This window comes from Haliotis asinina, chromosome 6 (assembly GCF_037392515.1).
Source record: "Haliotis asinina isolate JCU_RB_2024 chromosome 6, JCU_Hal_asi_v2, whole genome shotgun sequence".
In the NCBI taxonomy this organism is placed as follows: Eukaryota; Metazoa; Mollusca; class Gastropoda; order Lepetellida; family Haliotidae; genus Haliotis; species Haliotis asinina.
In genome coordinates this window covers 45824730-45839608 of record NC_090285.1, presented here as the reverse complement: position 1 = coordinate 45839608, position 14879 = coordinate 45824730, and the positions used below count along the sequence as shown (strand labels likewise).

The following is a 14879-nucleotide window of genomic DNA, read 5'->3' as shown; positions in this document are numbered from 1 at the left end:
AGATTTGAAGAGGCTGTTTTAAGACGATGTCGTATTGGCCACACACGATATACTCATGCATACCTATTGAAAGGTGAGGATCCTCCGTTTTGTATCCCTTGTGATGAGAGAGTCACGGTCAAGCATATTCTGCTTGACTGTGTCGAATTCTCCATCACAAGGGATAAATATTTTAATGTCAAAACTGTAAAGGATCTTTTTACTAACATTAATTCTCATTTAATCGTTGGTGTTTTAAAAGAAATTGATTTGTTGGTAGAATTTTGAAAAACGTGTTCTGTAAATAGATGTATTTTAATTATTGGTTGTTTAGATTTGTAACTAGAATTGTTAGTGGCTGTACCCTCAAAGGGGGTTGAAGTATTGTAAAATTATTGTCCTCCTGAGAGGGTACGTAAGTCCTCAAACAGTCAAAGTCAATTCTAAATTTCCAGGTTTTTAGTCGTAGAATATGCGTCTTTTTATTGTATGGCTAGATTTCACAAATTGCTGACGGCTGAGGGAATGATGTAAATCCAGCTAGGGTCCATGCAGGTAGCAAAAGTACTGTAAGTCCCCATGGTCCCTAGTATGGTGATCTACCTTCAGTTGTTAGCAATCTATAGCCCATTTTTACATTTTATTGTCCTGTATAGATAAATTGTTTTAGGTATAGTTACTAGTTTTATATTCTACTCTGTGATATCCTAGTTGTTTTACTGTCCTTCGCTGACAGGTTTTATAATAGACATATATTTCATTTTAGTATTAAATGTTCTTGTCACGATATGGCTGAGATATTGCCGATGTGACGTTAAATATTAACTCACTCACTTATGCGGCGGCAATGTTAAATGCGGTGGGGGTGGCAATTGTGTCTGCTGTTGCCTTTGCTGCTGCTGCGGCAGCGGTGGTGATGGAATTTCATACTCATTAATGTCTCCTATGACGCCCTTCCTTGAAAACCGTCTCTAACAATCTGGACATGTTACCTCCAAGGTGGTTCTGCATCCAGTGAGAAGTGCGTCACATCTATCCGTATTTATACACTCTGGAGGTCCTGCTCTGGGATCCAGCTCTTGAATTTCTTTGGATATCCCATCCATTTAACATACACCTCTTTTCTACCAACTCTCTTTCTCTTCTTTAAGACTTCCTCTACACGCCATTTGGTGTCTGCAGTTTTGTAGACTTTCTGAAGTTCATTCGCATAAAAGGTACTCGGATCCTCAGCCATATCCTTGACTTTATAGACTGGTATTCCATCTCTGTAGTATCGTCGGCTAATAATGAATACTTCCTCTGTCCATTTCTCCTGATAGTCACGTTGAAAGGCATGCCTTAGATGTGACAGTCGCACCTGATCTCCTATTTTAAACTTGAAGGTTTTACGTCTGCTTTCATTCATCTTCTCTGATTTAGGTTTGACTTGTTTGATGAGGGGGTCAATGTACTGTTCTTTCCAAACAATAGGTTCATTGTTTTGGTTGATATCAGCAGGTGCTCTTTTATTCAGTGATCTGTGGGGGTCTATAGTTGTAGTCCCTTACAAGCTCTTGTAAAATATGGAGATAGCGGTGTGTTTGCTCGTAAGTAAAATATCTGTACATCGTAGTCTTTAGAGTCCTTATGACTCTCTCTGCATAAGATGACTTGGTATTATTCTGTGTGACATAGTAGGTAATTCCCTCGCTGGCTAGGAAGAATCTCACTTTCTTGTTATCAAATTCTCGACCTTTATCAGACCTTATGATATTTGATAGACTAGCTCTGGAAAATATTTTCCATAGTGCTTTAATGACTGCACCCTTTTAAGGGGTTCCACCTACAGAAACCAGGTAAATACATTCATGGCTATTGGCAAATATTTGACTCAACCATTGTCTGAGGCTATGTTAGATACATCAGCCAAGTCCATGTCCCAACGTGAATCCAAACCTGTAGATACCACTCTGTTGCGTTTGAACTTGTATCTCAATGGACGTTGTAGAAAATAAGCATCTTGATGAGCTAACCACTTCTTTATGCGATGTAGACCTATATCAAATTTTCCTTCCTTCTCATTTTGATGGGCCTGAAAAGGAGGCTGAATGTTTTGGATTAAAGTAAATACTGGACAAACAGTCCTCCCATCCTTCAGCTGGCATGATTACGTGTTAAATGAGGTATAATGATACAAAACCCATATTTATAAGCTAACACTAGAAGTACTTTCTCGACTCTCCATATGGAATCACATAACATGTTGACTCTTCCAAGTCATTATGTGACCTACTTCTCATTGAAAGAATGTAGTCCTATTAATAGCTACGTGGGGGTTTCCAAGATATTGTACAGCCGTTAGAAACAGACGTGCATCTATTTTCAGAGTGACGTCATCAGACAGGATATTATTAACCAATCAAAAAAGCGGCACCATCGTCAGCTGGCGTAGTTTTCTCATTTTACTGTCATCATTTCTGAGCTCTTCATTGTAGTTTCAACAGACTTTCGACGTAAATCCTGCAGGGACATTTAGTGACTCAAGTTCCAACACAAACATACAATACACACAAGAGCTACTCAAAGCACTACCGAATACGCGGGTGTCAGGTACGAGACGGGTTTGTGACGATAGCTATTTTATATGCATAGTTCGCATTTGCATTCACAAGATTAAGTAAACTTTACATATTTACAAAGCAAATTCGGAAACTAGAGAACAGATTAACTCACAAGTGGAGGTGATTGACACACTGCGTCCTGAACTGGCCTGAAGCTCAACAACAGGTTGTCTGCTATGACGTACGGCTTGTATACCCATCCACACTGAAGCTAGTGACACACATAATGATGGAAGTCAATCGTCGATGGAACATAGCACTCTTACTACCAAGTCTGACACTCGAGGTGTCATAACTTTAGACTTCTGAGATTAGGCACAAAATCTCAAGCCTTTTTTTTATTCTGAGGTATGTATACCTTCATGTCCAAACATTGATTACAGGACAGTCTCGTTTCCTGTCCAAACATTGAATACAGAACAGTCTCGTTTCCTGTCCAAACATTGATTACAGAACAGTCTCGTTTCCTGTCCAAACATTGATTACAGAACAGTCTCGTTTCCTGTCCAAACATTGATTACAGAACAGTCTCGTTTCCTGTTTCCTGTGTTCCGTCTTTTGCTCAGCTTAGTCCCGTAACCAGTCCAGATTTGTTAGACTATGCCATATAACAGGATGCATAAATATTAATCAGTATGATTTGATAAATCTAAGCACTTGTACATTGCAACACTACGCTCCTTCTAATCCTGGCAAAGACGTCATACAGCATGCTCCGTCGTACAGAGAAAAATGACAAACGGAAACCTGGAAATCGTGAAAGTCTCAAAACGAGGCTCTGCCGCTAGAAAGGTTTGGCGGTCTGTTACGGAACTAACATTGCATCAGCCTCATTCTGCTTTACAGAAATACGCCGAATAACCACAAAAAAAACAACACATAACAGGTGTAACCAGTGAGCCAGATATATTGTGAATCATTTTACGACCACATCAAACAGGGGCAGTCTGTGATTCCATAGTTAATGTATGCTGCCGGAAACTCAACACAAAGCATTATAAAGACGGTGGTATCAAAGTTCAAAATTATAATTAATTTGTAAATACCATTTTCTAATGAAACATGAAATTGGAATTCAGTTTAATCAGAGTTGTTTGTGGTATCTATAGTCACTTTCACTCGAGAAAATTCGGATAGGATGAAAAGTAGGTCATTGACTGAATAGGTTAGTGTGACTTATGCTTCGGTATGGCATGTCTGGTGTCTGTTACAAATACTACGAACATTTAGGTATCTCAATTTTATTTCATCATTTGCACAATAATCAGACAGAAAGCAATAATGGTCATTACTGGCAACTCTAATATGATAATGGCAATAATATTAACACAGCATTACTCGGAGGATACAATTATTGTAAAAAGGAAGCCACTATATATCTGATTAAGGGAAAGTGAACTTTAAAGGGAGAGTACTTAAAATGGACTTTTCAACTATAACAACATCGGCATGGTATTGTTGTGATGGTGTGTTGCTGAAAATACCTTACCATGATTTACAGATCATCAACCCTTTTCACAATGTCATGAGTGTGCACATTAACCTCTATATTTTCCAGTGCAATATACAGTGCAATTTATATCATGCATTTTATGTTTCTTTATGTATACATGCACATTTCTTGTCAAAAGAAATAATTCTTCATATTACAAAATATTTATCATTAGATATTGCAAGACAGTCATATTTCAAGTTCAAGTTTCAACGGCGCAACCATTTCTGAGAATGAACGAATGAATGAATGAATCAAACAATCATTATGAATAAAAGAATGAATGAATGAAATCCAGCAACAACAAAGAGGTACATTTATTGGTCGTTTCCTTATGGAAAGCTGGAGCCCGATCTCACCTATTGCCAAGATATAGTAGTTACAGTAAAGCACATGAAAATTAATCCTACTTCGTTTCAGTTTCACGTGTCTTCTTTTTTGTGCTGCAACATATAGCTATTATGATGGCGGACATCGACCAGGGAGAGTTGCCATATGTATTTTTAGCAATAAGTAGTTAAAGTAAAGGACACGGGTTTTGCAGCTGGTTTTGCTCTTATTAACTGTTTCACGATTAAATGCATAGGTGAATTAGAAACAACAAGTATAATTCTTCATGGTAGTTATCCCAGTTCTGTTCGTATCAGTTTTAATCGCTACAAGCATCAATGGACAACCCGGGCAGTGTACTCGCTCGTGCCCCACACAGACTGACAGCACAGCAGGGGCTAACGGCAACTGTGTCGATTGTGGCAACGTAGAAGCTGAGGTACACATGGGCGATGACGCAGTTTTCTTGATTTCCAAAAAATAGATTCTGGTAATTGTGTTTCCTTATCTTGTCAGCATCATACTCTTGTTAGTTGACTTAACAAGGTTGTAAAAATTGTGTTCTCGTCGCACTTGAGGCGTTCCTAATACATAGGTAAACCAGACAGTTTATTTGAAGAGATACTGTTCATTAATGGGTTGCACGAAATATATTCTCTCAGTAGAGGCTCTATGGATTCACCACATACTTCCAAGGTAGTCCTTGAAGATAACTGTTTGAAACGTTCCAAATATATTCAAAATGTCCCTTACGTGCCATGATGTAGACGACTGAAGATCCGGTCTGGCCAGACTCGATTATTTAAAGACCATAGCCACATAGGTGTATTATTGTTGAGTGACTTAAGATGTACGCAGATCGACATGTAAACGTTTTTCCTATGAAGAGCGGCGTTAAAAAGATGCATAAAATCGTTGCCTATGTCATATATGAATAGGCAATGCTTTTGATCGTTCGAACCGTTCCAAGTTAGATTTATCAGAGGGCTACACAAAATGCGACTTGCATCTTGTTTAAGCAGCGGTGGATGAATGGTTTAGACGGCTGTGTGCTAGCAATTTGGGGCCTGACTCTGAGAGTGTGGTTTCGAGTCTCGAATATAAGTCAATATAAGTAAATTAGTAAAATGTGATTTTAGTGAGTTTATTCCCAAATATGCGCATATATACGTGTATCTTTTTTACATGTCAAATATTTACTGCACGATAGCACACAGTTGCATCCCTTGGCAAACCAGGAACCTATGACTGTGGATATGAATCGGATAATTAAATATGTCAGCAGTCAGCACGATGCATGTGCTTGTGGGTATAACCAAGGTGGTAAACGCCCGTCATATAACGGGAATCATTTTCAGTGCTTCCTTAAAACGTACCAAATCACCACAATCACAAGAAACAGCTGATTAAACCAGATCTCAAATGTGTCCAAAGCACAGGTTTATGAATAACTGTGAAAAATGTCACCATGTCCTTCCCCACTGCCAAATCTAGACTTCATTGAGAAGCCACGTTGTAGTGAATTGATGCCAGTTTAGTGGAACAGGTGCGCTTGCGTGCACGCAAGTAGGTAAGTACTGTAGGTACAACTGTTTTGTCACCGGCTGAAGGAGTTTTGCCTTGGAATTATCAACATGTCTTACAACTACAGGGAATGGAACGGAACCTGCATTAAATACTATTGTATTCTCAGCATTCAGATCCTCGACTCTCTATCCACCACAATGGCCCGAGGTGTGAGAGGGACTGGAACCCAATGCCCTCATGCACACAGATAGACGCTATATTGCTTTGGTGGACCTCGGCATAAACCTCTTCCATACGCTGTAGGCATAAACTGGCAAGGTGAGACATGATCACCTTGGCGTACCCCTTCCCTCGGTGTTCTTCCAGGACATGCAGAAAGCCAAGAGTCCCGTTCTGGTATCTCAGGGCGTACCCTATCAAGGAACCTTTGTCGTTGTACAAGCAACGGGATGGTTGTTTGCTGATGAGGTCTCTAATGTAAGTCTCCGAGTGTTCGCCGTCCTTGTGTGGCCACCTGCGGTTGACGTGATGTGCGTCTTCTGGAACAAGGCTTGTCATCGTATATGCCGTTGGAATGTTTCTGCAACATGAAGGAAGGCTTCATATTTTGTAGCACAACCCACTGTGGCACATGCAAAACGAATGATTTAAAAAATGGGCTGCCATTTGCTTTTGGGAGTCGGGGAAACAGGAGTGTTTGGGGACGATCACATTGTTTAAACAAACGCTGATTATCAATGATATTTTTGAATTATTCACTATTCAACTATTTGAAACTGAATTCCATGGACAGTTTGTACAAGAAAGGACAGATTAGTGAAATCTATTTATTGTTTTGATTTTTGTTAAACGAGATTGCTTACTTCTTTTCCTGCTCAGCGAAATTCCCTTTCCCTTCCCTTGAGTTACAGAAGATCCAAAACAGTCATGTCATATGTTCGTGTGTCCAAGTGGAGTACGAAGGCATAAGCGCAAAACATACATATCCGAAATATAAAGATGAGAATTATGAAAGACTCCTCTGGCATATGAGAGAATGTTAACAATACTAAATTCATAATTTCCTCTATTTATCCAAAGTCACCAAAAGAGGATCATATCTTACTTTAGTTTTAGCGTGTCCTTTGTAACTCTCATGACAATATACGACTCCACATATGTCATGTTACTCTGACATATCACATCGACAACTGTTGACAAAGCATCAGCGCCAAAGCCTAAAACATAGATGTATCTGTGAACATTATGTACGTAAACGTCAATAAAATCTAAAATTGTTCACGCCTCTTCCTGTAAACATAAAGCATCAATGCGCAAACATTTATCTGAAAGGATAACTGCAAATCAGCGATGGCATGATGTTAATCATGTTATATCCTTCAGGTACATAAAGGGTAAACGTTTGTTTATCACCTTGTAGCCACTCAGCAACCCAAAGTGTAAACGTTTGTTTATCACCTTGTAGCCACTCAGCAACCCATGTTTGGCTTAGAAGACGACTATGCTTGTCGTAAGAGGCGGCTAACGGGATCGGGTGGTCAGACTCACTGGCTAAGCTGACACATGTCATCGGTTTCCAAGTGTGCAGATTAATGCTTATGCTGTTGATCACTGGATTGTCTGCTCCAGACTCGATTATTTATATTATAGCTGGAATATTGCTGAGTGTGGCGTAAAACTAAAATCACTCACTCACCTGTAGCCACTGAAGTTCTACCCAGCAGGTCCCACCAACAATCACACAATGCACATAAAGAGTTACAATTCATTTATCACCTGTATGCGCTCACGTTCTACCCTACAGGTAGGGGCTCGCCAACAATCACACAATGCACATAAAGAGTTACAATTCATTTATCACCTGTATGCGCTCACGTTCTACCCTACAGGTAGGGGCTCGCCAACAATCACACAATGCACATACAGATTTACAATTCATTTATCACCTGTATGCGCTCACGTTCTGCTCTACAGGTAGGGACTCGCCAACAATCACACAGTGAACAAAAAGAGTAAACGTTCATTTATCACCTGTAGCTGCTTATGCTCTACCCTACAGGTACCACCCAACAGTCACACATTCATTAAGCGATCACATGCACTGCTAGGATCGCTGATTAACACTTATCACCGTATCACAATTGCTTAGATCGATGCTAATGCTGCTCATCATTGGATTGTCTGGTCCAGACGCGATTACTTACAGCCCGACGTCATATAGTTGTTGGAATATTGCTTTGTCTAACAAACAAGAAACAGGCAAAAGAATGCGCTCACATGAAAAAGTGCTTTTGTCTGACCACTGTGCGACGCCAGGCTGTTGAAGCATCACTTCCAGGGCGTCTTTGTCTGTGGTATAAACATGTGTCCGGTTGCCTAGGAAGACAGGGTGCTGAAACACAGGTCTGCATGAAGCCTTCAAGTTGTCACGACTGCCGTGGTTTAGGTAATCCGGAGAATGTTGAATTTGATGAATAATATCTTAGCTTTCAGCTTTCGTGATATACGATATGTTGACTGTAGAAACTGTAAATTTGTCATTCAACTTGTCTAAAGTATAGTTTTCAAATGAAACAATAAACTGTAACTTTAATGGGCAGTGCATACATGTTTATGACAGTATATAAACACACATCTGTGTTCAAGCTAAAAGATCTTGCTTTGCTGGGAACATTAATAATTTCTGTCACCTTTGCAGTTGCAGGATCAGCACGCACAACCAGTGCTCTGTAATCTGGCCAGCGATCCACGATGAAGTCGTAATCAGTTATGACAGAATGGAGTTTTGACAATATTTCACCTTGTATCTATTGAAAGGATATACATTGGCAATACTCAATTCAGTTCAGTTCAAATATTCAGTTTAGGCCAGTTGACCCATAACAAGGTACTTTAATGTTTACATTTAAACACACACATGCGTATGAAAGGAATTCTGGTCATCACTGACAATATAAAAACAGTCCTTCATATCGTAGACCATTGTGCAATATTTTCAGAAAGTAAAAGTACAATTATCAAACAAACAAACAAAAAAGGCTAAGTAGACTAAAACTTTCTCACCTGATACGCCACCCGAATGTTTTGTAGAGTCGTCATAAGACGGGGCAGTTGCTGGTTGGTCAGAACAACAGCCATTACATAAAAAAACTGAGAAAATTGCAATGTTAGTCTTGAGGCAGTTATAGATGTTCATTTGTGAGCACGTTGATACAGCTATTAATTTACATTTGGACAGTGATCATGCAGACATTGCTGTGACAAGTCTTCGTTACCAACCCCTCTACACCGGACACTGTCGTTCAGTGCCAGCAAGTACTGCAACAACAAGGTTCACTTTGAGACCTCCCCGTAACGAATGACCCAACCTTTTCATGTTGCTGTGGAATCATGTAGTATCACCGCCCACCAGATAGGATATACAGGTGTGGTAAATCGATGGCTCTTATACATACCTGTCATGTCAATATCAACAACACCTTTGCCTGTTTTGTTTATCTAGCAAAGCCCGACAGTTAATAGTAGCTTATATCGTATCACACAATAATCACACAACGCGAATGGCTCTCGCACCTGGCCGCTGTGAATTGGACACATACTTTTCTGAGTCATACACTGCAGTTTCAACAGACATTCCAGTTGGGCAGACAAATGAACCTTGCAGGTATATAAGCATCTGGGTGCTTTAACTATAGTTCTTCGGGAGAAAACTATGCTATATTAAACGTAATATGGACCAAGAGCACCTAATGCCGCTGACCATACAAATATAAATAGTACCTAGACAAAAGTAAATCAGATGGTGATTCTGGTGACTAAAGTCGTGGTGATCTCTGTTAGTCTTCTCAGCTGGCTAAGACTTAAGCGTCTATGTTCAGATGCAAGATAGCACCTTCTCACACCAGATGACTTGCATTCAGGATCTTTAATAAGGGATGGCAGTTAATTACGCTACCACTTATTTGAAGTAAGGGGGCAGTTGAATCAGGACAATTTCCACCCTGCTGTGATTGCCCATCAACGCACATACCGAGAGCAAACTATCAAGCAACAATATAGCTCAACTGTTTGGAAGTTATGCATCCAACTCTACGGGCAACGGCACCCGTGGCGAGCCACCTCCTCGTGGTGGGTGCTGGGTAACGCTAAGAGCTCGCCGACACCCCCGTAGTGGACCCGGGGGATATTTGGTCCACCAACCCGTTTGCCGTGGGTTGCGGCCCGTGTCGGCGGAGGAAGGGATCCTGGTGGTTGAGGGCAATAGGAGCTTGCAACCGTGTTCCTGTTGCTCAATACACCACTTTGGCCCTGACTTCGCCTAGACGGGTGGTCGAATGGGCCCGGTTCGACCAATCGGCTGGTCATGCCAAGCCCTGTGCATGGAATCTATGTATATTTATCATTGCACAAGTATAATTTGAAATTGATGTAATTTTGGTCTTGGTTTTATTTTTATAAACGTGTTTGATTTGAATTCTGACGTTCAAAACTTTGCCTAGAGTCGTATGCCCAGAAGGCGATGGCTCATGGGCCAATCTGGTGGATCAATTATTCATAATTCTTCTGCTGGAATATATCATCCGGGTATCCTTGGTGCTGCAGGCTGGAGGCCCGCTTGCTTTAGCATTGTCCTTGTGATACTCCGTGGTGGGTGGGGAACTCGGATGGTGAAACCTAAATAACTCACCATGGCTTACGAAACCCCCACTAAAAAGAGTAAACGTCCTCTTGAAAATGACCCTGTTGATGACCTCAGAACGTCTAAACACATTGACTACTGGCCACGTTTTATTGTCATTGAGACCAAAGATAATGCACCTTTAAAGTTAAACCCTTTTGCGGTGTCTAAAGGTATTCAAGGCATTGCCGGTGATGTAAAGAACATTAGAAAATTACGTTCTGGTGCACTGTTGATCGAGTGCGCCAAAAGGCAACAGTCAACGAACCTTTTGAACACTGACACTTTCGTTGGCACTCCGGTTACTGTCACGGCCCACAAAACACTGAACACGAGCAAGGGAATCGTACGTGATCGAGATCGCTTACTGGCAGACATGTCTGAACTTGATATCGCTTCCGAAATGAAAGATCAGGGTGTATTATATGTCAAACGTTTCACAGCCCGTAAAAACAACACAACTATTCAAACTAATACCTATCTGTTTTCTTTCTCATCACCTAGTGCTCCAACATCACTTAAAGCTGGATACTGTAATATCAGTGTGGAAAAGTACATTCCGAATCCCCTTCGGTGTTTCAAATGCCAAAAGTTCGGCCACGGTGTCAATACTTGCACATTGTCTGTTGTGTGTGCTCACTGCAGTGAAAAGACACACACAACAGAAGATTGTGACAGTAACGTAAAAAAATGCACCAACTGCTCAGGCGACCACTCCTCATTTTCAAAACAGTGTCCTGTTTGGAAAGAGCAATTGGAGATAAACAGAATAAAGTTTACTCAAAATATCTCCTTTTCTGATGCAAAAAAAATGGTAAAGAGGTCTGATCTTCCAGAAAGTTATGCTACAGTAGCAAAAACTTCATTGGAGTCTACCCCTAAAATAACAAAATCATCCACAGGCTGCCAAACTACCTTGACTTGGGTCAGTTGTGATTCTCCACAGCATTTGTACCCTGCCATATCATCTCAGACTGAGGAATCACTTCCTAGTACCTCAAAGTCTTCTTCTGATCACAAATCATCATCTCAGTCACACTCAAAGTCTCAATCGATAGCTGATAGTCAACAAACTGTGAAAAGTAAACCGAAGCCAAAGCCTGATGCTTCAAAACAACAAAGTGGCAGAGCTCCTAAAGGATCACAGAACAAAATTCAACTGTTTAATAAATACGGGTCTCTTGAAGACATGGACATTTCTGAAAACGTCCATTCTAGGGCACATAGCTTGTCGCCCTACAAAAGAGTGCGGGGTAGATCCCCAATAAATCCCCCCAAAAGATAGTTTATTCTAATAATATTATACAGTGGAACTGCAGAGGATTGAGGACAAATTTACATGAATTACAGCTATTAGTCCAAGAGTTTACACCTTCAGCGATATGTCTCCAAGAGACATATTTAAAACAAACAGATACATTTGACCTTCGTCAATTTAATGCATATCATTGTTTTTCACCTCCGGGTGATAGGGCCACTGGCGGATCATCCATTCTAGTCAGACAAAACGTTATTCAAAGCCATGTTTCACTTAATACTAATATGCAGGCTGTTGCAGTGAGAGTTACTTTACATGTAGCGTTTACGCTATGCTCTCTTTATATTTCGCCGTCTTCGGCGTTTGCCAAAACTGATCTTCAAGCTCTATATGACCAACTCCCGAAGCCCTGTATTATAATGGGAGATTTAAATGGACACAACCCACTCTGGGGTAGTGTAGCTACAAACACTAAAGGTAAGTTATTGGAGGATTTTTGTTCTGACAATGATTTATGTATTTATAATGATGGTTCCAGCACATATTTACACCCTGGTACAGGGACCTATTCTGCTCTCGACTTGTCACTCACAAATTCAGAACTACCAAATGAATTCGAATGGTCAGTCCACGATGACCTCTGTGGAAGTGACCATTTTCCTACTGTATTAAAAGCTGTAACTCCATCTGATGTTCCTCCATCATCAAGGCGAAATTTTAAAAAGGCTAACTGGGCTTTATATGAAACACTGTGTGCTGAAAAACTTCAACCTGGGCTTTTTATTGACGTTCCCGATGCTATTAAATGCTTCTCTGATGAACTGAATTCCATAGCTGATGAGTGTATACCAATGTCCTCTGTAGTTCCACACATAAGAAAACCATGGTTCAACGATGAATGCAAACAAGCTAGGAAGGCAAGGAAAAAAGCAGAACATTATTTCCGTCGCCATCCTATGGTGCATAATTTAAATAAATTTTAAATTTTAAATGCTAAAGCACGGCGTACTTTTAAACAGAACAAACGCCAATCTTGGCAAAATTATGTATCCAAAATAAATTCTCGGACACCCATGTCCAAGCTATGGAACATGGTGCAGAAAATTAAAGGTAAAGGTATTAAATCTACTGTCCATCATCTTAAACATGGAGATCAGTTACTTACGGATAAATCTGATATTGCAAATAAACTGGGTGAAACCCTTGCTAAACACTCTTCCTCTTCCAACTATTTACCTAAATTCCAGCAGTATCAAAAACAACAAGAAAAGAAAAGTATTAATTTCAATTCTGATAATGGGGAAGATTATAATGAAACATTTTCTATTCATGAACTCCATACTGCTCTTGATCAAGCTCACGACACTGCTACAGGAGCTGATAACATACATTATCAACTTCTGAAGCACTTACCAGAATCCTGTTTAGAGACGCTCTTGTATATATTTGATGATATTTGGACTTCCGGGAAATTTCCTTCTTCATGGCGTGATGCAATAGTGGTACCCATACCTAAACCTGGACGTGATCATACGGATCCGTCCAATTATCGTCCGATTTCATTGACAAGCTGTGTTTGCAAGACCATGGAACGCATGATAAATAATCGACTTGTTTGGTACTTGGAAACAAATAACCTTATAACTGATATACAGTGTGGTTTCCGTAAAAACAGAAGTACTGTCGATCACTTAGTGCGTTTAGAATCATTTGTTAAAAACGCATTAATTAATAAACAACATGCTGTGTCTATCTTTTTTGATCTCGAAAAAGCATATGACACAACCTGGAAATATGGTATTTTAAAAGACTTACATGACTTCGGCTTGCGAGGTCGTTTACCTCAATTTATTGCCAACTTTTTAAATAACAGACAGTTTCAAGTTCGAGTGGGTTCTACCCTGTCTGATCATTACAATCAGGATCAGGGTGTTCCACAAGGCAGTATTCTGTCTGTCACACTTTTTAGCATCAAGATAAATAGTTTATCAAAAGTTTTAAACGATTCAATTGATGGATCGTTATTTGTGGATGATTTTAATATTTCTTGTCGTGGGAAAAATATGCATACAATTGAACGGCAACTGCAGCTTTGTTTAAACAAAATAAATAAATGGTGTCTTGAAAACGGCTTTAAATTTTCTAAATCGAAAACTAACTGCATACATTTTTGTCGTAAATATAAACCACATAAAGACCCTGAACTGTCTCTAGATGGGACGCCCATTAAAGTTGTGAAGGAAGCCAAGTTCTTGGGTATAATCTTTGATTCACATTTAACTTTTTTACCACTTATTAAATCACTTAAAACTAAATGCCTGAAAGCACTTGACTTGTTGAAAGTTGTTTCACATTCAAAATGGGGAGGGGATCAAGCTACCCTTCTCCATCTCTATCGATCACTAGTTCGTTCTAAACTTGATTATGGCTCAGTCGTTTACGTAGGAGCCTGCAAAAGCAATCTTAAACTTCTTGATCCTGTCCATCATCAAGGTCTGAGACTTTGCCTTGGATCTTTTAGAACTTCACCTATTGACAGTCTCTATGCTGAGGCTGATGAACCTTCTCTTGAGCAGCACCGTATAAAGTTAGCTTTACAATACATTGCTAAATTATACTCTAATCATTCTAACCCTGCATATAACTGTGTTTTCAATCCCCTTTATGAGGATTTATACAACAAAAAGTCTTCTCTTGTACCGCCTCTGGGACATAGAATTAACCCTTTTCTTTCTGCTGCTGGGATTCAGCTGGAAAACATAGCCCCCTCCCGTCTTCTTTCTTCTCCTCCCTGGCAGTTGGTCAGGCCTCAAGTAGACCTAACATTGACCACATTTAAAAAATCAGAGACTAATGAATTACAATATAAGCAAAAATATCATCAATTAAAACATAAATATAGCAATTATAAATCCATATTTACAGATGGGTCCAAGGATGGTGGCGCTGTGGTTTGTGCCACTGTCATTGGATCCAGAACAATATCTTCTAGATTACCAGATAGTAGTTCTA

The 14879-nt window shown here is 39.9% G+C and overlaps 1 protein-coding gene across 1 annotated transcript in view; it reads right to left on the bottom strand.

Moving 5' to 3' along the window:
• The window catches only part of LOC137288087 (glycine N-acyltransferase-like), a 45809-nt gene extending 42711 nt beyond the window's left edge, over window positions 1-3098 (bottom strand). Inside the window, exon 1 of the mRNA XM_067820463.1 lies at window positions 2695-3098. Coding sequence (XP_067676564.1) covers window positions 2695-2782 — 88 coding nt within the window. The 5' untranslated portion in view covers window positions 2783-3098. The remainder of the gene's footprint in view (window positions 1-2694) is intronic.
• Window positions 3099-14879: the final 11781 nt, after the last annotated feature.